The 24,171-nt window shown below is 47.4% G+C and overlaps 10 protein-coding genes across 11 annotated transcripts; 7 read left to right on the top strand and 3 right to left on the bottom strand.

Moving 5' to 3' along the window:
- Positions 1–642: 642 nt before the first annotated feature.
- GSK1 (Glycogen synthase kinase 1) lies at positions 643–2,728 on the top strand. Of its 2 annotated transcripts, XM_043153412.1 has the most exons (7): positions 643–911; positions 1,076–1,275; positions 1,356–1,439; positions 1,502–1,850; positions 1,906–2,099; positions 2,163–2,349; positions 2,403–2,728. In XM_043153412.1, the coding sequence occupies exons 1-7, from the start codon at positions 872–874 to the stop codon at positions 2,534–2,536; spliced, it is 1,188 nt and encodes a 395-aa protein (XP_043008696.1). In that variant the 5' UTR covers positions 643–871; the 3' UTR covers positions 2,537–2,728. The 2 variants fall into 2 exon arrangements, with proteins under 2 accessions (XP_043008696.1, XP_043008697.1); XM_043153413.1 differs by having other exon boundaries at positions 643–1,275.
- A 120-nt stretch (positions 2,729–2,848) lies between these two features.
- E1B28_008592 (uncharacterized protein) lies at positions 2,849–5,287 on the top strand. The gene is made up of 3 exons (XM_043153411.1): positions 2,849–3,187; positions 3,252–4,895; positions 4,954–5,287. Exons 1-3 carry the CDS (start codon positions 2,903–2,905, stop codon positions 5,089–5,091), a joined length of 2,067 nt encoding a protein of 688 aa, XP_043008695.1. The 5' UTR covers positions 2,849–2,902; the 3' UTR covers positions 5,092–5,287.
- A 1,622-nt stretch (positions 5,288–6,909) lies between these two features.
- Positions 6,910–7,802, top strand: E1B28_008591 (uncharacterized protein; the record flags this gene model as incomplete). The annotated part of the gene is made up of 7 exons (XM_043153410.1): positions 6,910–6,994; positions 7,047–7,054; positions 7,188–7,251; positions 7,308–7,336; positions 7,389–7,402; positions 7,469–7,497; positions 7,561–7,802. 7 exons carry the CDS (start codon positions 6,910–6,912, stop codon positions 7,800–7,802), a joined length of 471 nt encoding a protein of 156 aa, XP_043008694.1.
- A 1,313-nt stretch (positions 7,803–9,115) lies between these two features.
- On the bottom strand, positions 9,116–10,908 carry E1B28_008590 (uncharacterized protein). The gene is made up of 4 exons (XM_043153409.1): positions 10,600–10,908; positions 10,233–10,551; positions 10,114–10,182; positions 9,116–10,061 (listed from the first exon to the last, which is right to left on the bottom strand). The coding sequence occupies exons 1-4, from the start codon at positions 10,866–10,868 to the stop codon at positions 9,936–9,938; spliced, it is 783 nt and encodes a 260-aa protein (XP_043008693.1). The 5' UTR covers positions 10,869–10,908; the 3' UTR covers positions 9,116–9,935.
- A 17-nt stretch (positions 10,909–10,925) lies between these two features.
- E1B28_008589 (uncharacterized protein) lies at positions 10,926–12,632 on the top strand. Its single transcript, XM_043153408.1, has 6 exons — positions 10,926–10,965; positions 11,016–11,180; positions 11,232–11,387; positions 11,438–11,653; positions 11,710–12,086; positions 12,141–12,632. The coding sequence occupies exons 1-5, from the start codon at positions 10,954–10,956 to the stop codon at positions 11,914–11,916; spliced, it is 756 nt and encodes a 251-aa protein (XP_043008692.1). The 5' UTR covers positions 10,926–10,953; the 3' UTR covers positions 11,917–12,086; positions 12,141–12,632.
- On the bottom strand, positions 11,984–14,738 carry E1B28_008588 (uncharacterized protein; the record flags this gene model as incomplete). The annotated part of the gene is made up of 12 exons (XM_043153407.1): positions 14,373–14,738; positions 14,198–14,323; positions 13,916–14,147; positions 13,665–13,870; positions 13,440–13,610; positions 13,232–13,387; positions 12,912–13,184; positions 12,690–12,860; positions 12,461–12,640; positions 12,310–12,411; positions 12,131–12,262; positions 11,984–12,076 (listed from the first exon to the last, which is right to left on the bottom strand). Exons 1-12 carry the CDS (start codon positions 14,727–14,729, stop codon positions 11,984–11,986), a joined length of 2,199 nt encoding a protein of 732 aa, XP_043008691.1. The 5' UTR covers positions 14,730–14,738.
- A 95-nt stretch (positions 14,739–14,833) lies between these two features.
- E1B28_008587 (uncharacterized protein) lies at positions 14,834–20,473 on the top strand (the record flags this gene model as incomplete). The annotated part of the gene is made up of 15 exons (XM_043153406.1): positions 14,834–14,974; positions 15,026–15,155; positions 15,207–15,444; positions 15,492–15,513; positions 15,567–15,764; positions 15,814–16,497; positions 16,548–16,601; positions 16,655–17,466; positions 17,519–17,946; positions 18,004–18,091; positions 18,148–19,294; positions 19,350–19,881; positions 19,932–20,053; positions 20,113–20,214; positions 20,267–20,473. The coding sequence occupies 15 exons, from the start codon at positions 14,834–14,836 to the stop codon at positions 20,471–20,473; spliced, it is 4,905 nt and encodes a 1,634-aa protein (XP_043008690.1).
- A 177-nt stretch (positions 20,474–20,650) lies between these two features.
- E1B28_008586 (uncharacterized protein) lies at positions 20,651–21,933 on the top strand (the record flags this gene model as incomplete). Its single annotated transcript, XM_043153405.1, has 4 exons — positions 20,651–20,866; positions 20,919–21,159; positions 21,218–21,472; positions 21,533–21,933. 4 exons carry the CDS (start codon positions 20,651–20,653, stop codon positions 21,931–21,933), a joined length of 1,113 nt encoding a protein of 370 aa, XP_043008689.1.
- Positions 21,934–22,064: 131 nt separating this feature from the next.
- On the bottom strand, positions 22,065–23,132 carry E1B28_008585 (uncharacterized protein; the record flags this gene model as incomplete). The annotated part of the gene is made up of 8 exons (XM_043153404.1): positions 22,065–22,073; positions 22,123–22,162; positions 22,223–22,431; positions 22,468–22,588; positions 22,667–22,837; positions 22,891–22,954; positions 23,015–23,073; positions 23,122–23,132. The coding sequence occupies 8 exons, from the start codon at positions 23,130–23,132 to the stop codon at positions 22,065–22,067; spliced, it is 684 nt and encodes a 227-aa protein (XP_043008688.1).
- Positions 23,133–23,299: 167 nt separating this feature from the next.
- Positions 23,300–24,095, top strand: E1B28_008584 (uncharacterized protein; the record flags this gene model as incomplete). The annotated part of the gene is made up of 3 exons (XM_043153403.1): positions 23,300–23,569; positions 23,634–23,833; positions 23,888–24,095. Exons 1-3 carry the CDS (start codon positions 23,306–23,308, stop codon positions 24,093–24,095), a joined length of 672 nt encoding a protein of 223 aa, XP_043008687.1. The 5' UTR covers positions 23,300–23,305.
- Positions 24,096–24,171: the final 76 nt, after the last annotated feature.

Raw genomic sequence — 24,171 nt, 5'->3', positions numbered from 1 at the left:
AGAACGTCGTAGTAAGGGAACGACTGAGCATCGCGGTGGCGATTATGGACGTCGTTGCTGACCAACCTTTTTCCCGCGCGAGTGAACTGCCACTTGCTCACTGTTTTTTCAAATAAAATCCTTGGCAGACATCTCACATGAGTCGTGGACAATATCAGTGAGCGAGTGGCAGTGCTCGTTCGAGAAAACTCTACGACGTTACCCGTTTGCCATTCATCCCTAATTTTTCTGTCCGTCCTCATCTTGTTTACTCAACACGACAAATCGAATTTCTGTAGAGTGTTTCCTCTGTAGACCATTGTCCTGGACTGAGACGTACTCCAGACTACTAGGCAAAGGCTAACCATTCCCGACATCCTGATTCTGGTTGGCTGTGAGTTGATCATGCGTGCAATTGAAACGAAGAAGCTGATGTGATCCCCAAGGTAGTACTGAGTACTGAAATCAATATTTGTATAAATGAGGAAGAAGAAATGCAGCTTCAGAAAGTTTTCTATGCGTTATAAGTACTTTGCAATAGATTTAGATTGCCACTGAAATGTTCATGTTCCTGTTTCGATGAATGCATTCACGCTACTGCCGCAGAGAGCCGACTGGCATGGCCGAGGTAACTGAGGTTGGATTTGTACGTATTTGTGATCTTGTGACCTCGCAGCTGAGCTCCTCGTCTTCAAGCTCTTCATTCGTTTCTCTCCCAAGCCCCCCTCTCCCCCATCCCTTTTCTTAGTCCTTTTATCACGTCAACGTCTTTCGAGCCCCCTCAAGTTTCTTAAGCTACTCCCCCCGGCTCTCTCTCTCATTTCTCTCTCTGATTCTCAACACAACCCATCGTCTCAACTGCCCCATCATCATTCTCCTTTGACCTCCTTCAATGGCAAACCACGGACCGATAAATGGCGTCAAGATTTCACGTACGTTTTTTTTTGCTCCTCAATTGTCGCTACTCGCAGCTAATCGAACTATTCTGTCTGTCCTGTTTTCGCTTCACGGTTTTGTATCGTGTCCTCGACGACTTCCGTTCCTTGTTATCGGTCTGAATCCATCGATATCGCTTCAATCGGTTCACTCCAACCAGCCATTGACGACCCTCACAAAGTCGTCAAGGTCGTAGCCACCGACGGCAAGTCGGGTGACACACGGGAAATCTCGTATAACAACTGCAAAGTCATCGGGAATGGGTCTTTTGGTGTTGTTTTCCAAGCGAAACTTGTAGACTCCCCGAAGGAAAATGAGGATATAGCCATCAAGAAAGTTTTGCAGGATAAGCGGTTCAAAGTTCGTAGTGCCAATCCGTTGCTGTGATACAGGTCTTCGGTCTTGTTGATTTCGTTTCACTTTTTCCTTTTTGGCCACAGAATCGTGAATTGCAGATAATGAGACTAGTTTCCCATCCGAACGTTGTAGACCTTCGAGCATTTTTTTACTCTAACGGGGATAAGGCATGTCATTTTCCGCACCCCGCCTATCTTGGCATGGGGCTAATCTTTGTTGTCTCATCTAGAAGGACGAGGTTTATTTGAATCTCATGCTGGAATATGTGCCGGAGACTGTTTATCGCGCCAGTCGCCATTATGCCAAACTCAAGCAGCCCATGCCTATGCTACAAATCAAGCTATATATGTACCAGCTTCTACGGTCTCTCGCATACATTCACTCTGTCGGTATTTGCCACCGGGACATCAAACCTCAGAATCTGCTGTTGAACCCGGCGACAGGGGTTCTTAAATTATGCGACTTCGGTTCCGCCAAAATACTTGTTGCTGGTGAACCGAACGTCAGCTACATTTGCTCGAGGTATTATCGTGCCCCAGAACTTATTTTCGGTGCCACCAACTATACAACCAACATAGGTGAGGCTTTCTAGAGGGTTATACCAGTTTGGGATTTTTCTAATGTTCCATACAGACATCTGGTCGACGGGATGTGTGATGGCGGAGCTGATGCTGGGCCAGCCTTTGTTCCCTGGAGAGAGCGGCATCGATCAGCTGGTAGAGATTATTAAGGTTTTAGGAACCCCCTCCAGGGAACAAATCAAGACGATGAACCCTAACTATATGGAGCACAAATTCCCACAAATCAAGCCCCATCCCTTCTCGAAAGTAAGTTTCTGCATAAGAGGACGTCCTTCGTTTGAATTCAGGGTGTATCCTCTTACCTTTCAGGTCTTCCGACCACGGACTGCCCCTGAAGCTATAGATCTGGTGGCCAAATTGCTTGAGTATACTCCTGGAGCACGATTGTGTGCTATTGAGGCTATGGTCCATCCACTTTTCGATGAGCTGCGGGCCGAAGGCGCCAGGATGCCCAACGGAAAGGAGTTCCCACCGCTATTTAACTTCACTCGCGAAGGTTAGTGCATCAACGCTGGGTCATGTTTCGGAACTTGAGCTTAATTCTTCTAGAATTATCCGTGCGACCGGACCTAATTCGACGCCTTGTTCCATCACACTGTGAGACTGAGCTGGGCTCGCGTAACATTGTGCTGGACAACTTTGTACCCATACCACTGGAGCAGATGAAGATAACGCTGGATTGAGTGCTGACCCTCGCTGGCGTATATTGTTTGGGATTCGTACTATATATATGTTGTGTGTGTATGTGTGTTATGCGTGCGGTTTCATTCTATCGTCTGTTCCCCTTTTCCCGCTTTGCGTATTACTTATATAACCAGAAATGAAGTATATTGTAAAAATACAGCACCGTAGGTGAAGAAACCACAAAGTTGGGCATAAAGATTGCGCGTGTTGATGATCAATTCAATCACGACATGTTGCGTGACTCTGAGCTCGGCGTGAGTGCTCGTGGGTGCCCTGCACAGTATTATGTACTCAACCTCAAATACAAATACTTTTTACTGCATGCATGTTCGCAATTGGGTGAGAACACATCATCCCCCATAATCATGTCTTCTGTCCACAACAGCCCATCTGGGGGGTCTTACGTTTGTGATACTCTTCCTGCTCCGCGCCTCGCACCAGAAAGTACCAAACCTCTTCCCATCCATCTGAATCATCATACGACCGAAGAGGAGCTGGACGAAGAACAGGTTTCATCCATGGTCCAAGAAAGGGGAGCAGAGCAGCACTTCAAGGAAATGGCGTCAGTCTCGTTTCCACCCGCAGGAAGAAAGCTTTGCGTGCGTCATCAACGGATGGCCGACGAGGGGACAAACCTCAAACTACAACAGGTGTGTGGTATGCGGTATAGTGTGCGGGCCACAGTGATGCTCATAAATTCATTCACAATGGCAGTCTTTGGACAGGTTACCCGTTGGCGAAAGGGAGTCTGTCAGCACTATATGGTCCATCTTCTCCTCCTCATCACATCCTCGACGGGCTCTCATCCTTCAAGGTCTCCTCACAATGTGCTGTTTCTCCCAGTTATCGCTCCTCACAGAACAACTGGCACACCTTATTCGGATCGACCCTTTCACTGTCTTTCCTCGTGAAGTTTCGCTGAAAGTTCTTGGTTACCTCGACGCTACATCGCTATGTCGAGCATCCCAGGTCTCGAAGCGGTGGAAGAAGCTTGCAGATGATGATATTTTATGGCGAGGTATCTGCGAACAACATATTGGGACCAAATGCCACAAATGCGGTTGGGGATTACCTGTACTCGAAAATCAACGAAGATACCTTCATTCTGTGTCTCCCTGTCCATCACCGGATCTCTCGTCCATGAAGCGATCTTTGGAAGATGTATCCGGAACGTTTATGCCTTCTTTGAAGCGTCAAAGGTCGGAACCCACGCCAAAATCCCCTCAGGAACCTTGTGCCGAGTACTCTCCATTCTCTGCAAACGAGTGCAAGGTTGCGTCCTCGAGCTCGATTCTAACAGCAGAAGTTCCGCCGAAACGTGATGGTACACGACCTTGGAAGGATGTTTACAGCGAAAGGATGACGATAGAACGGAACTGGAGGCGCGGAAGATGTAAAGTGCGGACCTTGAAAGGACACAAGGATGGCGTGATGTGTCTACAGTATAGCGAAACATTAAGCCATCCTGCCTTTCCCGTCCTCATCACAGGCTCTTATGACTCTACAGCAAAGGTCTGGAATCTGGAGACTGGCGTAGTGTTACATACGCTTGAAGGTCACACCGCGCCGATCCGGGCGTTGCAGTTTGATAATTGCAAGTTGATCACCGGAAGCATGGACACAACGTTAAAAGTTTGGGATTGGAGAAGAGGTAAATGCATTCGAACTTTGACGGGACATACTCAGGGCGTCGTCTGTCTCAACTTTGACTCGAACGTATTGGCAAGTGGAAGCGTCGATGCCTCTATAAAAGTGTGGAATCTACGCACAGGGCACGCTTTCACACTTCGTGGACATCGCGATTGGGTCAATTCTGTGCAATTGTGGGATTCCAATTCCGGGACATCCTGTGTTACTTCTTCTGCATCAGCGTGCGACGCCCCGGGTAGCCCTCAGATGGACCCAGGGAAAATGCTTTTCTCCGCCTCCGACGACGGCTCAATCAAGCTGTGGGACTTGACGTTACGAACTTGTGTTCGACACTTTGTTGGTCATGTCGCACAAGTTCAAAGCATGAAGCTGCTTCTCGCTGATGAGTGTGGTAGCTCCTCGGAATCTGCTCAAGATCCTGATTCTGATTCCGAACTACTCGATGTCGATATGTCCTCCTCTTCGTCTTCCCCGTCGACTCCTCCGCCCTTTGGAGAGCAACAATCAGATGTTGTGCCCGCGTTTTTGAAGAAACTAAAAGCAAAGACGCCGGTGCTCATCTCTGGTAGCTTGGATAACACTATCAAGGTGTGGGACATCGAAACTGGGAAGACTGTCAAGACGTTCTTTGGTCATATTGAGGGTGTTTGGGGAGTTGCTGCGGACAAGATGCGGTTGGTCAGTGCCAGCCACGACCGCACAATCAAGGTATGTTGGTTCAAGATCATCCTTTTAATACATAGCCTTACATTAGTACTATCAATAGGTTTGGAACCGTGAAGACGGACGATGTATATCGACATTGGTCGGTCACGCAGGCTCCGTGAGCTGCATTGCTCTAGGAGAAGACAAACTAATCTCTGGAAGCGATGACCATACCATCAAAGTCTGGAGCTTCGCTTGACCTTCCTCGGACTCGCCACTCCTTCTTAGTTCTTGTACACTACAGTTCTAGGATATTTGTTTTTCTTATTATTGCTAAATAAGTCTGTCCATAATTCTCGCATTTGCATCTCTGTACACTTTTGTACTGTTGTACATACGCGCACTCTGTAAAAAAGGCAATGTTATTTTGGTGGCGGCGAGGTTCGAACTCGCGCGACATTACGTCACTGGGACTTAAATCCAGCGCCTTAGACCACTCGGCCACGCCACCTTCACTTGTAAGTGGCGGAAGAAAGCTATTAGACTGTCCTTCCACCATGGACTTTCGCGGGTTTCTGAAAACCTCTTTGGACCTTCCTAGCCTTCTATGTTTTTATGGTGTCGAAACAGCCCGAAAGAGCAGATTTACGCTGAACATTTGATATCCTCACGACCTCGATGAGGAGGTGAGCTCAAAAGTTCTCAACACCTTTGGGGTCGGACGAAAGATAGTGCGGCTAACTTTCCCCGCAGATCGCATTCTGTCTATGAACGTTTTCGGGCGTTTGTTTTTTTTCGTCAATCCCGCCTTCAAGGTGAGCCAAGGCCAGGATGTGGTCACCCTCGCCTCCCTGCAACCCTATCCACAGTGCTTGCTGGACAGAGTTTTTTAAGCCTTGAACATAACTGGAATGTCTGAAGGCCTTTTGCACACCGAATATCAACTTGAAGATGTGCCTCTCATACCGGGGCTTCTCCAAGAGTAAACTTTGACGGTCGCCGCGATTTCCCAGTTGGTAGGGCTAAAAGTGTACCCGCACTGGCAGGTATTCTACTTTGTTGCTGTGGGTGAGTCCATGGTCGGATTCCCAACATCAGTCTTCCACAGTGATTGATTGTTGTAGAGGTGCAGGAACATCCTGAGGGATGATGTGACATTGACAGCTATTCAATTGGGGGATTACCAACACAACAGATGATTGTTCCATGTATCGTGATCATGGATGTGATAGAGATGTACAGAGTACTCGAGTTGGAGAACTCCCGTATGTTCACGATTGCCGTTACGCGCTAGTAACTTGGTTGCATATTTCCTTCCTGACTGAGTCTCCAGCAAGTCTGCGATGTCTTTGGTCCCTCTCCCTCACGTTATTATGTACTAATAGTAGACGACATTCTGATGAAATGCACACGTCGATGTGAAAAGTCCTTCGGCCTTACTAAAAAGGGCCATCGACCAACCTATCATCTATCCAACTATCCAACGGCTTGTTGGAAATGTGACTAGCAGAGAACTTGATGGTTGAAAAGACATTGACGTGTGTCAACATTGGGTTCAAATTTTGTGGTCTGTCAGGAAGATTGAAGCAGGGAAGGATATTTCGTCAGTATCACACAAGGGTTCCGACACCACCATTCGGTTCAAGCCCTTTGTTGATTTGACCTCCGTAGTCTTCCCTGAATTTCAGACTACAATATCCGTCGGCAATGATCAGGTAAAGCGTAGCGGCAAATGAACTAAATAAATCATCCGTGCATACTTTGCTTTGAATAGCGACCAACAAACAAGAAGGCTACCTACGGACTGCTAGGCAACTGTTAGAGAGACCTGAGACTGTGCAGGGTAACAAGTTTAGTTTTTGATGGTGAAGATGCCGTCTTCTCCTGTTCTCTGGATCGACACCACATATCTTTGATGAGTGCTGGTAAATGTCCTCACGTCTTCCCTCTTTATTCTCCACTGGGATCGACGACAGGGCAGGCCCCATCCCCATACCTTTCTTTCTCTACTGATTGAGGCTAGTCCTCCAGTCGTTCATTCATTTGAAGTACACCAAGTAGTCTGTTGATTGGTACCATGCTGTCTCCTGAACGGATCATAGCGTCTTTGGAAGGAGTGGAAGATGCTAGAATTGTTTCGATTGCTTTCTTTGCTCTCTCAGGTGCGCACCTTTCCGCTGAATCGTTCTCTTTTACTGACTTTGGTCTCCGAAGTATACGAGGTTTGATCTCGCTTGTTTGTTGGTACGACGCCTGAAATCTGACTGAAGACTATCCTCGACGTAGTGGTTGATTACTTTGGACCAAGAGGCTAGTTTACATCTCATTGAATTTTGGACGACGCCAGGTTCTTAGATTTATAAAGGTCAAATTCTTTTGGTCAGGCAAGTGGACGACCTCTCGAATCCTATTCTTTATCGTGCGTTGCATTGAGTTTGCGCGTAGTTTCGAACTTATGATGGACTGGTTGTACAGAACCGATATGTTCCCATTACGATCATGACGTGAGTTTAGACCTGAATTCTCCCTCGGAATACGTACTAATCGGTGAAGTAGGTTCGCATTCTTCGGTCAGTCTCATTCCGGGACTTGTCTCGGCCTTGAATATTTCAGTTCGATTCACCTTTCTGCTATAGCGCTCGAGCTTCCCAATCCATCGGAAAGAGTAAGTCATATATTTATTATTTGTGCAAATTAATGATCAATTTCTGATACTTTCAGTTGTGAGTTGCATCGGAAGTTGACTCCGTTCCCTGCACGATATCTAAGTCTGTTTACAACTGCGTAGTTGTCGCCTCTCCATCCAAATCTCAATGTTCCTCAACATTCTTGCCATTGGAGTCATTCAGGCAATGCTTGTCTACCGGGTATGGCACCTTTTCGGAAATCGTAAATGCGTTCAATGGGCCGCAGTGGGCGCGTTCGCCTGCTCTATCTTTTTCTCCCTCTTCTTTACGATTGTTGTCCTAGCGGATCTGGTAATCTTGAAAGGTGCGGACGGATTCAGGGTTTCGGGTAGTCCGGGGTGTAGGGCTTCGCGGCCGCCAATGTATTGGAGAATTTACGTTCCATCACTGGTTCTCCACGTGAGTCAGTTCTGCTACGTCCTCTATCTGGCTTGTACAGCTTCCGTCCTTAGTCTATCCTCTATGTCCTGACTGCCATCCGAGCGCTGAGGAACCGACAAATTTTTCATAACGCCCCGATCTTGAAACGTCTGCTTCGAGAGTGAGGACCTCCGTTCACACTATCCTGCCCGGAACTAATCTTCTGGTGAGACAGCGGTGGACTGTTCCTTTTCGTGGTTTTCGGTATGTCTGTTGACTCGGTGTCGACATGGTTAAGAGACTCAATGGCTCTAGCTTCCGTGGGATTCACTGTCATCGGTGCCTTCTGGAGGGATAATGTTCAGGTCACGACATCTCTGCGCCTCTCCGAAGCGACAATAATCTGACAGCCCTGCAGATCAACATCGTAGTTTTCTTCTCAAAGTATGTATCAGTGGACTATCTCGATTTACACAATACCAAGCTGACTCGGACTGGTATAGTTATCTCCTCGCTACCACTTCAATAGCGATGAGCCGTGTCATGTTTAGTCTGCACTCCTTGGCATCCCACCTGGGATCAGACACCGGTTGGCTACTGAGTAATGTTGAACTGCGCCGTACGAACTGGCGACGTGGATCTCGTGAAGGGGAGATAATAATCGACCGATGGAATTCGGACGACGAGTACATGTGTGAGTCAGGACGCTCGGATTCGAGAATTCAGATGAGCAGGATTGGCGTGTATGAAGATCTGCCATGGGACCATGCTCGGAAACATAACGAGGTGAAGTCTAGTGAGTGCACCTTGCTTTAGTCCTCCAGCAATGTTTCCAACATGTTTTGTTTTATAGTTGTATGACCTCTCCACGACGCGCCATGAAACGTCCTAGGGGCAACAAGATTCTTCTTTCTTGGACACTTATGTTCTGGACCACGTATTATCTAGGTACTCCAACTCTGTATTGAACTTTTTCTGGACTTTGAATTTGAACCAATGAACACTTGATGATGGATCAGTTATAAATACTAGTGTACATACCACGCTCTTTTAATGACTGTAATTACTAGATCAACGCGGGCGTGGCGTTGTTCTAATTGAATTCTTGACGAAACTCAACTTTGATTCAAAGCCGACTTCGTCGACTGAATTGGATTGGCCTCAAGAATAGTCGAAATCATCGGTATGTAATAGGGTCAGCGTACATAGCTCCTCTAGTTAACATCGCTTTAATACGCAGGGAATCGTGTTGGCATTGGTATAATTACATACTTATCTGCACAACTTTCACAGGACAAACGGCAAGAGGACGCCCCTTTATAATTAAATTCTTTGACCCGTAGTTCTGCTATCGCGACCTGTATCCCAGCTTCTCGACTCTAGATATGCTTGCACCCGGCTTCAAGCTTGTCAATGGCATCTTTCTCTGATACGACGTCTACATATGTAGCATGCAAGTCAAATAGATTTGCGTTATGTATTTCTGCGCTTCGATTGCCGCAACCTGTATGTGAATCATCATATGGCACTGAAATAGATGGATCAGATACATGTGCTCGCCATTGGCCTGAACCGTGCTGACACCACAAATCACCACTGTTGAAGCCAAACTGGTTCCAAGAAATGCACTAGCATACTGCTTCAGAATTACCACATGGTCTTTCCCAGGTCCCAGACCCTCCGTCCATTGATCGTATCCTCATGTATCATTCTTATGCCATACGTTCAATGATTTGGATATGAAGTAAAACAAGCCGGCATCCTTCATTTCCTGGACCTGCGTCCAAATGACCGGGACACACCCAACCTGGCTGCGTTGAGAAGCTTGCGTATGGACGTGGGTGCGTGGCTCTCTTTTGGGCTAGATGAGATATCGAGAGGGGATCCTTTGGTCCCATTGACGTGTGCTGGATGTCAGCCATGGCTGGGGGAAACGGAAGACAGAATATTACATCTGTCAATTGCTGTCATGGTATCGAGGAGTGTCTTTGTGACTTGTGCTTAGATACAAAGCAACAGCAACTTGATTATCATTGGGTGCGCGAGGTCTCATTAATCATTCATTGTTCAGGTTGTGGGGAACCACGACCAACAGTGCTCCATCGTCCACTTCGTCCGCGAACATTTTATCGTTTTCCAGTGGGACTCGTCGATCGCCTGCACATCTGTAGAGTCGATATTGCTAAATCCACGACATTAAATGTCGAGCTTCGTACACATCAGAAATAACGAACGTTCAATCGAGACACGGGAACCGCTAGTCTGGCGGCTAGTAAATCGAAGAACCTCCCGATAGAAATCGTCTGAAATGAAGCTTAAAGTGTGATATGCATCAGACATTCAAGCGATATACCTTCCGTGTCCAAAACACCTTCTCCTCACCGGCCTCCTCGAGTTTTGCTTTTACGAAGCGACGTTGTTCTACGGGAACAGTGGCTTTCTCCTGTGGATCAACTGGGATGGCTTTGTGCCGCATTTTCATTGCGTTGAGCTTCCGAAGCTGAGCCGACTTCGCATCGTTGGCTTTGGTTGGATTGTTAAGACTGGGCGATGTTCTCGACTTTTGTGAAGAAGTCGAAGGGAAGTGTTTCGCGAGAAGTGTACGAGCAGCTTCGTTCTTTGGTAGAACAGGAGGGAGGACTGTACAATTGTGAGTACTCGGATGCCGGTGTCTTGAAGTAAAAGTAAGAGTTCATTCAATCAAAAGTTCAGACACATACTCTACACAAAAGTTTTGTGCACAATGCGGGCAACATACAGAAGAATCGGAGGAAAGTTTGAGGCTGGGCTTTTTACACAGCTCCAGATGGCACCGTTGCAACTTTGCGTCAAAGTCAACCTGGGCTTTGTGCGCAATGGCTGGACAGGCGTGGGCGTCGGGGGTTATATGGTCCTTACAGAAATATTTCTCGCAGTCACAACGTATGGGTAAGAAGTCAACCTGAGGACAAACAGCGCACTGACGTCCGATATCGAGCGTTGGTGACATGGAGGTGAGAGACAAGAGCTGCGCGCGTTACAGTTACGGTGCGCCACTGCGTTTCCTCAACTCCTTACTCCCACTGGTACTTAACATGAACATCATAGTAGGTGGTTTTCTTATCCCTTTCGGATGAATTTCTCTAAAGTTCTGCAGGAAACATTGTTCGGTCGTACTGTGACCCCAGCTGAAAGGCTTCGCCAACACCAACGTTCCCTCGCCAAAGCTCAACGGGAACTTGATCGAGAGCGAACGAAGCTAGAACAAAGCGAGAAGAAACTAATCATGGATATCAAGAAAAGTGCAAAATCCGGGCAAATGGTACTACGACTGTACTTCCCGGAAACCATAACAATAATCCTCATTCGTTAGAATGCTTGCAAAGTCATGGCTAAAGATCTCGTCAGAACAAGACGCTACATTCAGAAGTTCTATCAAATGCGTACGCAGCTTCAAGCTGTCGGTCTCAGGATACAGACATTACGCAGTAATCAGCAGATGGCTGATGCGATGAGAGGGGCAACAAGGGTGTGTTCACCAACATCATCTGGTCATCAACCTGACTGCGGAATGAGTAGGCAATGGCTTCAATGAACCGGGGTCTGAATCTGCCTGCTATTCAGAGGATAATGAACGAATTTGAGAAGGAGAGTTCAATGATGGATATGAAAGAGGAGATGATGTCGGATGCTGTGGATGATGTGATGAACGAAGCAGAAGATGACGAGGAAGAGGAGGGAGACAAAATACTGAAACAGGTCTTGGATGAGATTGGGGTTGATTTATCACAACAGGTGCCATTGACTATCGTTGTATCACATTCTTTATACTCATGACAACCACTCACCAGTTGACTGACGCACCGACCGGGACGGCGTTAGCATCACCAATGACAGCGAGTCGACAACCAGTTGCGCTGGGTTTGGGTGAAACTAGCGGAACCTCAAGGGGTGATGAGAAGAATGGAGGAGACCCTTCGGCGGGTGGCGGTGGGGGGGCTGCACTATCCGATGAAGATGCTTTGCAGGCACGTCTGGACGCTTTACGGCGAGGATAGAATTTTTCCGAGATATAGCATTATGGGATTGTAAGATATCAACTCATCGATATGATATTTAGGACATTCAAATTTTTAGGGCCGAGATGGTCCGAGCTTCCTGTGCAGTCAACTTCCAAGAAATACCCGACCCGTTGTAAAATTCGTCCACGTCTTCTTCCTAAAATTTCGTGGGTGAAGGCTTAGAGACATTTATCCAAAGAGTACGACTTACGTTATCCAAGTTTAACAGCGTCGACATTTGCTGTAGGCGAACAAATTTTTCGCGTGCATCCCCAAAAACATTATGAGGAGAAAGATAGGTTATTATCGCACGTAAATCACGATCGAAGCGAATCGCCCCAAGCTATAAAACGCTGAACATAGGCTCCAAATCACCAGCGTTGTCCGTACCTCGGTGAACTTGAAGCCCAACATGAACTTTTCCCAAGGCCGAAGAACGACGTCCAATAGGAGCACAAAGAAGATCCGAAAATTACTCTCCGAGAGCATGTCCTAAATATGTAGCATTGTAATGAGAACCTGGAAACAGAGATGTACTTACCCTATATCCCTCAGTTAACTGTTCCCATCTCTTCACGAAACGTTTTCGGACCAAGTCGTGATACTCCGCATTTGAGTATCCGTCATCATCCAAGACATACGATACATCCTTGTAAACTTCATTGATAAATGTTTTCAATTTCGGCCGAACCAGTTGGTTGAACAGCTGTTCTACGCCCACCTAGATGCGTGGTGAATGGGAGTCCAATAAATAATAGAAGTGTACAGACCCGAGTGGTCGACCGGAACTTCGTTGTTAGAGTAGAGAACGTGGCAAGTTGTTCTTTCGCGGTGGACTGCTGCGAAAACATAAAGAATTGGTTTATTGGACCTGTTGTCGTTAAATCTTTACAGAGACGATCCAAATGTGACGATGACACATCGAGATCGTTCAGAATTACCTGATCGACACAGAAGTTAGGAATAAGGAAGCCGTGTTAATTGAGACTTACTATATAGGCGTGCCGGTTTTCTCGTTCGGACTTTTGGTTTGTGCTTTGACCCACCGGCGCATTGCGGTATACGTCTTGCAGTTTCTTTTTCAAAACGTTGATGTAGTCTTCTTCCAAAACCTCCCGTAGCTTCTGCATCAGCCGCTGGACGGTCGTTAACGAGCCAGTCGAATAAAGTCTGGCAATCACAACTTTGAGCACGTAGAACACGTCGTCCGGGGTCGTCGTTATGACCACAGCTTGCGTTGAATCGAGGCTTGACATCCGATGAGCCTGAAGGGACGATCAATTTAAGCATTATTGTATATATTTCAATGCACCTTGTCAATGATTGTCCGGATGTACCAAACTTCCATCGGAATATAGCATGTCGTCAACAGATGCTCGAATCGCACCTGAGACGGAGTGGACTCTACGAGGGAGGCATGACGAGAAGCTTCATTGGAAGGCTCTCTATCTTGACTCGATTCCAGGTCCTGTTGGATATTAGTAGGACTCTTCACAAGCCAAAGAAATCGCCTCTCTAACACTGTCAAACAAATAAATCTTGAACAGACTCCAGCGCCCAACAATGCCAGACATTTCCACTAATAGCTTGTCTATTTCTCTTGGATCTAACACATCGTCCTCAGTGGAAATGTTTGAAGTCTGCCTGCGGTTGGTCGGGGATGAAGTTTGGACACTTTGTACATCGGAAAGCTTATAACACAAGTGTTTCAGTGTCCGAAGTTCGACACAAAGGAAGGATGGCACTTTTCGGCTGATTGTTCTCTCCTCCTCCCATCTTTCTATAATCCCGCTAATCACTCTATCACATTCCTGCAGCAGTCGTTCTATTACTTGCTTCATCTTACCCTCTCCGTAGTATTTCTCGACGACAGGCGTATGTTGATCAATAATCATTGCCACACTCTCGAAAAGAGCGGTCAGGGCAGCGATAAAGTACAATGGAGATGAGGCTAGAAGGCTGTGAGTGATATTCAAGTACGTGCAGTGTGACTGACATTTTGTAGCCACAGGTGACCTTACTCGAACCAAGTCTACGACGAACGACGCGTATACCTCCAAACCTTCTCTCTCCCAACCGATTGCGGGAAACAGCTTAAAAAATCGGCTGGTCGCAGTCGCGTCTTTTGCTTGGGATGCTTGCTCGAAGTTGCGAAGAAAAATTTTGAGGAGTTCCTCACGGGCGGCTCCAAGTGTCTGGGCTGGCGGTAAATGGCTATCGGAGGTAGGCTGTCTTGTTATGATAAGCAATTTGAAAACGGTGAATTCACAAGACTCACCACTGCGACTTGGGCAAATGCACCTGAGATGATTTGGGGCGATACAGACATTGCCCGTGCACAGTGACGAGTCGCGGTCTCCCAGTCTCGGTTTTCCATTGCTATTTTCAGCTCGACCAGAGATGCCTGAACGTTTTTGTGACTGACAGAACCATAACACCAGCATTAGACTTACCTTGAGGTCTATGACTTGTCCTACACGGTCTGAGGCTTCCCTTATTCGTCTCATTTCCTCGTCTAGTAACTGTACCCGACCACCGATGCGATTAGCGGTTCTTGCGGTGGATGAGACCTTGTTGGACAGAGCAATGGCATCCTTCGACAGCAATTGTAGGTGTGGAACAAGGCCGTGGAGTCGATCAAGTGCGTCAGCGATAGGTTGTTGAGCGGATAAAAGGTCGGAAAGCGAATTTGAGAGCTCGACTTCCTCAGATTGATGAGCTGAAATGGAAGATAAAATTTGTGGTAGAGACGTTAAAATTCTTGGATTTTGAAGGGCGGAATTCGTGGAAGAGGAAGTCATTGAAGCCATTCCAGTGATCGCGACGGTTTGAGGAGGCTGCCACACAGCAGCATACAAATTCTCCCCTTCCTTACAGTCAGTTATCCGCCTTCTCTCCGCTCCGCTTCCCTCCCATGGCGGAGAACATTTACTCCAAAGGTACTCGTGTCTGGTTTGAAGATAAGGACCAGGCGTGGATATCTGGAGAGGTCACCTCCGTCACCAAGGGCGCAAATGATACGATTAAGCTCGCCTTCGTTGACGAGCGTGGAAAGGTGCGCCGTTCATTATTATTTTTCAGACATTTTCTCAACTTAATATCGCAGGAAATTACGATAGATACGACTGGGAAACAAATCAAAGATGGAAGGGAAGGCTTACCACCTTTGCGGAATCCTCCACTACTGGAGACTGCCGATGATTTGGCGACCCTTTCACACCTCAACGAACCTTCTGGTGAGTCGAAGTTCGCTTACATTCGAACTGTCTTATTCGACTTCTTTCCAGTGCTTCATACAATACGAAATCGATATGCTCAACACAGCATATACACCTACAGCGGGATCGTACTCATTGCCGTCAATCCTTTCCAACGCGTTGCTCTATACGGACCCGAGATTCTACAAGCTTACAATGGCCGAAAACGAGGGGAGCTGGAACCTCATCTATTTGCTATTGCGGAGGACGCGTACACAGCTATGAGAAAGGAGGGTATGGGGCAAACTATCATTGTTTCTGGAGAAAGGTTGGATTGATAGCTTTTTCTTTGATTATGTCTGACTCTCAGTTTAGTGGTGCAGGCAAAACGGAGTCTGTACGTCCAACCTTCGTATATCTACCCCTTACGGCCCCCCTAATGAGGCGCAGGCAAAATACATAATGCGGTATCTTGCGTCGGTCAACCCCCCAGATTCGACGACATCGAAGACAAAGTTCAAGCTCTCTCTTGACGACTCTACTGAAATCGAAAGACAAATACTTGCCACGAATCCCATCCTTGAAGCGTTCGGGAATGCCAAGACAACCCGAAATGACAACTCATCGCGTTTCGGGAAATACATACAAGTCAGTGCAGTAAATCGGAATCACGAAACTGCATCTCATCTGTTGTCAGATTCTCTTTGACGGGAAACAAGAAATCGTCGGGGCCCGAATACGGACCTACCTTCTGGAACGGTCAAGGATCGTCTTCCAACCCCCCACGGAAAGGAACTATCACATCTTTTACCAACTTTGCGCAGGTGCTCCATTGAAGGAGCGAAAAGATCTTGGTTTGGACACGGACATCACAAAGTTCCACTATTTGAAACAGGGAGGACCGCATTCGACACCGATTGCAGGCGTAGATGATGCAGAAGAGTTTAGAGCAACGCAACAGGCACTATCGACAGTTGGGATCAGTGTTGAAAAGCAGTGGGCCGTGTTCCGGTTATTAACTTCCCTCTTACATCTTGGGAATATCAAGATCGTGTCCTTGCGGAGCGACTCGTCGATTGACGATAACGATGCTGCATTGCAACTTGCCACTAGGTTTCTAGGTGTCAACCTCGCGGAATTCAAGAGATGGACAATCAAGAAGCAGATCATCACGCGATCTGAAAAGATTGTGACTTCGTTAAATGGGGCCCAAGCGACAGTTGTTCGTGATAGCGTGGCTAAATTCGTGTATGCTTGTCTATTCGAGTGGCTGGTGGCAATAGTCAACGAGAGTTTGGCGGGCGAAAATGGGGATGCTGCCGATCGTGCTGAAATGTTCATCGGAGTCCTCGATATCTACGGTTTCGAACATTTCCAGAAGGTATGTTTCCGATGTACTATCGGCCTTGTCTTTACTCACAGGGATTGCAGAACTCTTTTGAGCAATTTAGCATCAACTATGCCAACGAGAAGTTGCAGCAAGAAGTAGCCTCTTTCCATTTTTTCCAGATATCTAGAGTGGCTGATGAAGTTAATAGTTCAACTCACATGTGTTCAAATTAGAGCAAGAGGAATACATGAAGGAAGAGATCAATTGGACATTCATAGAGTTTTCGGATAATCAACCATGCATAGATGTGATTGAAGGAAAACTCGGCGTTCTGGCACTCCTCGATGAAGAATCCCGCATGCCGTCTGGAACCGACCAAAATTTCCTGCAAAAACTCAATACGCAGCTCGCCAAACCCGAGCACAAAAACGTTTTCAAGAAACCTAGATTTGGAAGTTCTGCCTTCACCATCTCCCACTATGCCCTCGATGTGACGTACGAAGTTGAGGGTTTCCTGGAGAAGAACCGGGATACAGTGCCGGATGAACACATGAATCTACTCGCATCCACTAAAAATCCATTTCTAAAGGAGGTCTTGGACGCAGCGCTGATGTCCACCAAAGCGCCAGACAGCCCTCATCCTTCGTCTCCAGTCCCATCCGATTCCGGAAGTGGCGGATCTCGACGCTCCTCTGTGATCCCTGACCCTGGTCGTCAATCATGGGTGACTCCCACCCCCAATGCAGCGGCGACTAGCGGCCCCAGGCGTGGTGGAGCTGTCGCTAGAAAGCCCACCCAAGGATCCATTTTCAAGGCCTCTCTGATCACTCTCATGGATACATTGAGCGTCACCAATGTCCACTATATCCGTTGTATCAAACCGAACGAAGCAAAACGTCCCTGGGAGTTTCAACCTCAGCAGGTTTTGGGTCAGTTGAGGGCGTGTGGTGTTTTGGAAACGATTCGAATCAGTTGTGCCGGTTATCCAACTCGTTGGACATACGAAGAGTTTGCGGAACGGTATGTTCCTTCGTTGATATTGAGCTTGAGGTAATTCTGACAACATTGCCAGATACTATATGCTTGTTCCTTCGGCTATCTGGCAGCCGATGATACAAGCTTTGGAGCTGAAAAAACTTTGCTCTATCATTCTCGAGCGTACTATCAATGATCCAGACAAGTACCAAAATGGTTTGACGAAGATCTTCTTCCGAGCGGGTATGCTCGCTGCGTTGGAGGCTTTGCGGTCTGATACTCTGAACGCGATGGTTACTGTCGTTCAAAAGAACATGCGTAGACGTATGGCTGTCAAGAAATACCAGGAGCTACGGAACGCCACGATCAAGATACAGACATGGTGGAGAGGCATCATGGCCAAGAGATTCGTCGAGTTCGTGCGACGCGAAACTGCTGCTATTCGGCTCCAAAGGGTTGTGCGACGGTTCGTACAGAGGAAGAAGTACAAGAATATCATTTATGCAGTTGTCTTGTTCCAGAGTCGTAAGTCTCAATTCATCTCCTATTTCCGCGTCAAAGGCTGGATCTTTCTATGAAAAGGTGTACGCGGCCTTCAGGCTCGCGAACGACACCGAGAAAACCGGAGTACCTTTGCTGCTATTCACTTACAAAGCTTCTTTCGCGGTTGGTGGGTGGTGAATGTTCAGCTCTCGCGCTCTGGTTCTGACAATTTCTTCGTTACAGTCTTGTTCGCCGTACCTTCCGCTCTGACGTACGACATGTTGTTTACTTGCAATCCTGCCTGCGTAGACGTATTGCTCGCAAGCAGCTCAAGGCGTTGAAGGCAGAAGCCCGTTCCGTCTCCAAGTTCAAAGAAATATCTTACAAACTGGAGAACAAAGTGGTCGAGCTCACGCAGACGTTGCAGACGCGAACGGAAGAGAAAAAGCATCTGCAAGTGAAACTTACAGAGCTGGAAGAAAAACTCCGGCAATGGATTAGCCGTCACGAAGAGGCTGACGGGAAGGTACGACAACTACAAACCTCCTTGCAGGCAGCCGAACTTGGACTTTCGCGAAGGGACGAGCTAGTAGAAGCGAAAGCAGATATTGAGAAGCGTTTGGAAGAGGCACTGGCTAAAGCTACGGAAAGGGAGGAAACCATTCAAAAACTCACCAATGATTTGATCCGTCAAGCGACTCAGCTTGAGCAGCAACAACGGACAATAGATGCTACACCTTCCCGCAACACGGAGGACAGTTCGGTGATCATGACTCTCAAGAATGAAGTCAGTAGCCTGCGCGAACAGCTCAACCGGTCTAATGCTTTGAATTCTCTTACAAGAGGTTCTCGTGCGGAACCTCCACTTTCCCCTACCTTCGCTCCCACTCTTCGAGGTAGCGATGCAAATCCTGCAGCGGCACATAATGGTGGCGCAGCCTCTGGCCAACGTCATCAACGTAGACACAGTTCAGCAGGTGTTTACGCTCTTCAGCCGGCAGACAACAGAACATCTACAGATGAAATCATGTTTGATGTAAAACGAAGCCAAGCCATGAACCCTCGTGCCGTTTCGGTCGCGTATAACGGCGAGAACTTCTTGCGATTCCATCAAAACGGCCTTCCAGGTATTCGTGACGACGACTTGGCAGAAGAGAAGATCAGGCTTTTACAGGACGTCAAACGACTCGATGAGGATGTCTTGGACGGGTTGATTAGGGGTTTGAAGATCCCTGCACCAAGTCTAACGAACCCATCGGCGGTCAAGGAGATTCTCTTCCCTGCGAACCTGATCAGTTTAGTGACGAACGAGATGTGGAAGTATGGGCTCATTCCTGAGAGCGAAAGGTTCCTTGCGAACGTCATGCAAACCATTCAAGCGCATGTTATGGTGGGGTTTCCTTTACTTTTTTCTTTGATTATGCGCCTGATGGGACTTTGTCCAGTCCTTCGTGGGGGAAGACGCGATTATTCCCGGGATCTTCTGGCTGTCGAACGTGCAGGAAATGCTTTCCTTCATCTGCGTTGCCGAGAGTGACATGCTGCAGGGCATAGGTCCTGGAGAGGAAAACTCTGTGCGTCCGTTTGACTGGAACGATTACGAACGGTTGGTGTCTGTCGTCAAACATGACTTGGACAGCTTGGAATACAACATCTACCATACTTGGATGCTGGAAACAAAGAAGAAGTTGTCGAAGATGGTCATTCCTGCCTTGATTGAGAGTCAATCATTACCGGGATTCACGACGAGCGATGGTGGAGGGCGTCTGTTCAACCGTCTGCTCAATACGAACAGCCACCCAGCGTACAGCATGGATGACATTCTGAATCTGTTGAATAAGGTGTGGAAGAGTCTGAAAAGTTATTATATGGAGGAGCCCGTGGTACAACAGGTGGTTACGGAACTCTTGAAATTGATTGGTGTCACGAGCTTCAACGACCTACTAATGCGACGGAACTTTTCATCTTGGAAACGAGGTTCGTCCATGTCATTCTGGTGTCTTTTCGTTGGTCTGATTACTTTGCAGCGATGCAAATACAATACAACATCACCCGAATTGAGGAATGGTGTAAATCTCATGATATGCCCGAAGGGACTCTTCAATTGGAACACTTGATGCAAGCGACCAAGCTGTTACAGCTGAAGAAGGTACGTTGCTGTGACCACTCGGTGATCCAGCTGGGAAACTTACGACGATGCCGTTACAGGCTACGCCTGCTGATATTGAAATCATATACGACGTCTGCTGGATGCTAAGCCCGATGCAGATTCAACGGATGTGCACGAACTATTACGTCGCAGATTATGAGGTATGGTACATGAGTTCTCACAAACAGGTACACGATCACTCAATGTCAACAGAACCCGATTTCCCCTGAAATACTTCGAGTCGTCGCTGCGCGCGTGCAGGCGAACGACCGTAATGACCATCTCCTTCTGTCACCAGAAACAGAAGAGGTTGGACCGTATGAGTTACCACTTCCACGGGAAGTGTCTGGACTGGAGACCTATGTACCGGCCTACCTGAACGTGTCACATTTGAGAAGACTTGCTGCTTTGGTTTCGTAGTAGATTCGCAGATGTAGTGATACTTGATACCTATGACGTGTTGAACGCGTATACGAGTGTGGCGCGGGAAAAGGATGAGCTCAACATCGTCATCGATATTTTTAGCGTCAAGGCTTTTCCAACGGCTATAAAAGGCACGCAGGAAAAATTATTTGCAACTCCAGAACCCCCCCGAGCATGGCCGGCGAGAAAGAACGAAGGCTAGAAAGACCCGCAAAGTTCAGACTTGGTGTCTGGCTCAGACTCCATGCTGTCGATCTCATAACCATGGCCCTGATGGGTGCTTTGGGTCTTGGTATCTATGAAGCACCTCCAGCGCCTAGCAGGTCTTTCCCCGTCTTCTTTCAAGATGGGCAGATAGTATACCCACAGTTTGCTTATCCTGTCAGGAAGGTCCGCAATCATCTCGTGTCCCCTGCCACGTTTTTTCCTTACTTTTTTTTAGGAAATCGTGCCCATATTCGCTGCTGCATTGATTGCTTTCTTCGCGCCCTTCTTCTTCATATGTCTTTTCCAAGCTCGCAGACGTAGCATCGACGATCTATTGACCACTACCATGGGCCTTCTCAAGAGCCTTATTACCGCTGCCGTCTTCCAGGTCTGGATCAAATGGCTCATTGGCGGCCTACGACCTCACTTTTACGCCGTGTGTCAACCACGACTCGATCCGTCGAGTGCCCCTTCAGGCGAGTTTCAATTATTGATTGCGAGATCGGGAGTTTGTTGACGTTGTGGCCTTTGCAGGCAATGGCTTTCAGTCTATAATGTATGACAGATCGATATGCACCGGCGACAAAAATCAGATTGACGACTCCCTCGAGTCTATGCCCTCTGGACACTCCACTGCCGCCTGGGCAGGTCTATTCTTTTTGGCGCTCTATTTCAACGCACAGCTGAAGGTCATGAGTGCTCATAACCCAGCATACTGGAAGATGATCCTCACATTCTGCCCGCTGTTGGGTGCGACCTTGATTTCCGGTGCCCTGACGATCGATGAATGTGCGTCGCCGTACTTTAAACTCAGACTAACCACTGCTCATCTTCACTTTTTGTATGCAGTTCATAATTGGTACGACGTCGTTGCAGGTGCTATCATAGGTATCTGCACCGCTCTTGTGGCCTTCCGACAGACATTTGCTGCCATATTCGACTTCAGGTTTAACCATATCTTGTTACCCCGAACCACATCCCTTTTCCATCGCACACCCTATTTCCCTCCCGCTACATCTCAAGCCGCGCAATACCCTTTCTACACATATCAACCATCGCAGGAATTCAATTCTGCCAATCTGCCATTCACGCGAGAGGGTGGATGGGGAGGGGGTCAAGAAGCATTTGTTGGTGCACCTGGTGATGCTACTGTTCTGGGAAGTGGAGGTGGGGGCGCAGGTTTGGGTGGCGCGTTGGGGCGAGCAGAAGCAGGATTTGGTAATGGACAACATCATACATCACGAATCTAATGACAGTCTCGATATATTTCTGTATCACCATTCATGTAAAGTGATTCCCTACATTTACGTTTTTGAAAAATTACAGTATTTGATCCTTTCTGAAACTTCATTGTGCAACCCTTTGGTGCTGTCTGATAAAGTTAGAAAAGCTGGATTTATGTGTTCAGCTTAATCGAGTTCAGATTCAACATGACTCACACTTCCCACTTGATCAGTCCCACCTGGTCCCTGACGAACCCTACGAACGAGAAGAAGTAAAAGAAGAAGTAATCAATGATGGAACAAAGCTAGACTTCACCTTCGGGTTGGCTTGAATTCTTCCTGAACTGGATCCCAAAGGTTTCCCATTGTGCTATTGCCTCCAGGATTGGTCCTCACGCGTCTGCTGGGGACTGACTGTGAAGAGAAATTGAATCCCGATTCTTCCTCATTTTCGGTTGTAGTCGTGACACTTTGTGGTATCGGTGGTGAAGCAGGAAATTCAGATTCCTTGATTTTGTTCAAGATCTAATATCGAACCAATGAGGGATGCTAGAGACTTACGTCTTTCGGAGGGGCGTTCGCTAAAGCGTCAGCTTCGTTCTGGAAATGTTCACCAAAGATGTCCGTGTGCTTTCCTCCGGGCACGTCACGAACACGACGTGTGGGCTTAAACGCATCCGAGCTTCCACTCGTAGATTCTGTGAAGTGTGATATCGGGAGTCAACCTTACAAAAAAGATAGTTTGATTGTAGTAGTTAACTTTCCAGAGACATTAGCAGCCGCGACGGAGGTTTGAGCATCCTCAGAGAGCTTGCCGAATGTAGCGAATTCTGTCAACTTGATGAGAATGGTATCAATCCTTTGCGACCATAACATACTGGGCAGTTTAGATATGTTTGAGAAGTTGGGGTCTACAGTGGTCCCAGTGATTCTGTGTTTCGCATAAGCTGTTATCTAGTGACTGAGCACCAGTGGGAGGCGCACCTGAGAAATTCAATCAAAGATCTCTTCGTAAAGACAATGCGCGTCGCATCCCAATCGAGCATGCCTGTTCCATGAAGATATCAGTTTTGACTCCCTCTGCTGGACAAACTTAACGAATCATCACCTAGACTCGCGGCCCACTCCTTCTCCTTGGACATGTCGATGGCATTGGAAGGTGTGAAACTGTGTCAAGCCGTGAACAAGATGAATTTCGAGAAAGAACGTTCGTACGTGAGAGACATCGTGTAATTGAAACAATAAAATCTGGGGAGGTTTTCAGTTGCACGACACGTTGACGAAAGAAAGAAAGGATAAGCCGTAGGCATTGGCCAAGTTGGCAACCGCTGTTGAAATATCACGTGATCAAGGCTTAGCGCCGAAGCTATACGACAGCTTTTTTCATGCGTCCGCGTCAATGCTCAGGCCAATTGCCTCACGGATATCACACTCTTTCTCTCGCGACTTTCGTCGTTTCTTAGCTTCAAGAGCTTACACCGACCCTTCCAACTCCAACAGTCCAGCAGTCACAACCACTCCTACAAATATCACAGTCAAACAACGTAATGAACTCGATAGCGCTCTTCGTATCGACCAGGCAGGTGAAATAGCGGCGAATGCTATTTATCATGGGCAGCACTTCATCCTCGGAAGGGATCCTGTAGCTGGACCATTGATCAAGGTAACATTCTGTCTGACTATCTCCCCATGTCTGTATTATGCTTACATACAGTCGCGTTCGGTAGGAAATGTGGGAACAAGAGAAGAAACATATCGAGGTCATGGACAAGCTTCAAGTACAGCACAATATACGTCCGACCATCCTTACGCCAATTGCGAGAGTGGCTGGGTTTGGACTAGGTGCTGTTACGGCCCTCATGGGCAAGGAGGCTGCTATGGCATGCACAGAGGCGGTTGAAACTGTAATTGGGGAACACTATAATGAGTGAGTGGCCCACTTCACACATGGTTCTATCGTTTTAAGGTTCGAGTTTTTCAGTCAGCTGAAGGAAATGGAATCATTGCCTTCTGACAATCCGAGTGTTCCGCTGTTGAGAGAAGTAGTGGAAGAATTCCGTGACGATGAGTTGGAACATCTTGAGATAGCAGTGGTAAATCATGCACAGAGAGCGCCGGCCCATGCTCTCTTAAGTAGTTTCATAGGTGCAGGATGTAAAATAGCCATCGAACTTTGTAGAAGAGTTTGAAATCGTGTTATTTCGAAGCGCATTACAAATCCGGTCTTTAAACAGTGAGCTTCTCGGACTTGCGGGTACCCCACCA

The sequence above is a fragment of the Marasmius oreades genome, chromosome 5 (genome assembly GCF_018924745.1).
Source record: "Marasmius oreades isolate 03SP1 chromosome 5, whole genome shotgun sequence".
In the NCBI taxonomy this organism is placed as follows: Eukaryota; Fungi; Basidiomycota; class Agaricomycetes; order Agaricales; family Marasmiaceae; genus Marasmius; species Marasmius oreades.
Note: the sequence above shows the minus strand (reverse complement) of the source record. Positions and strands in the feature narration are given on the sequence as shown.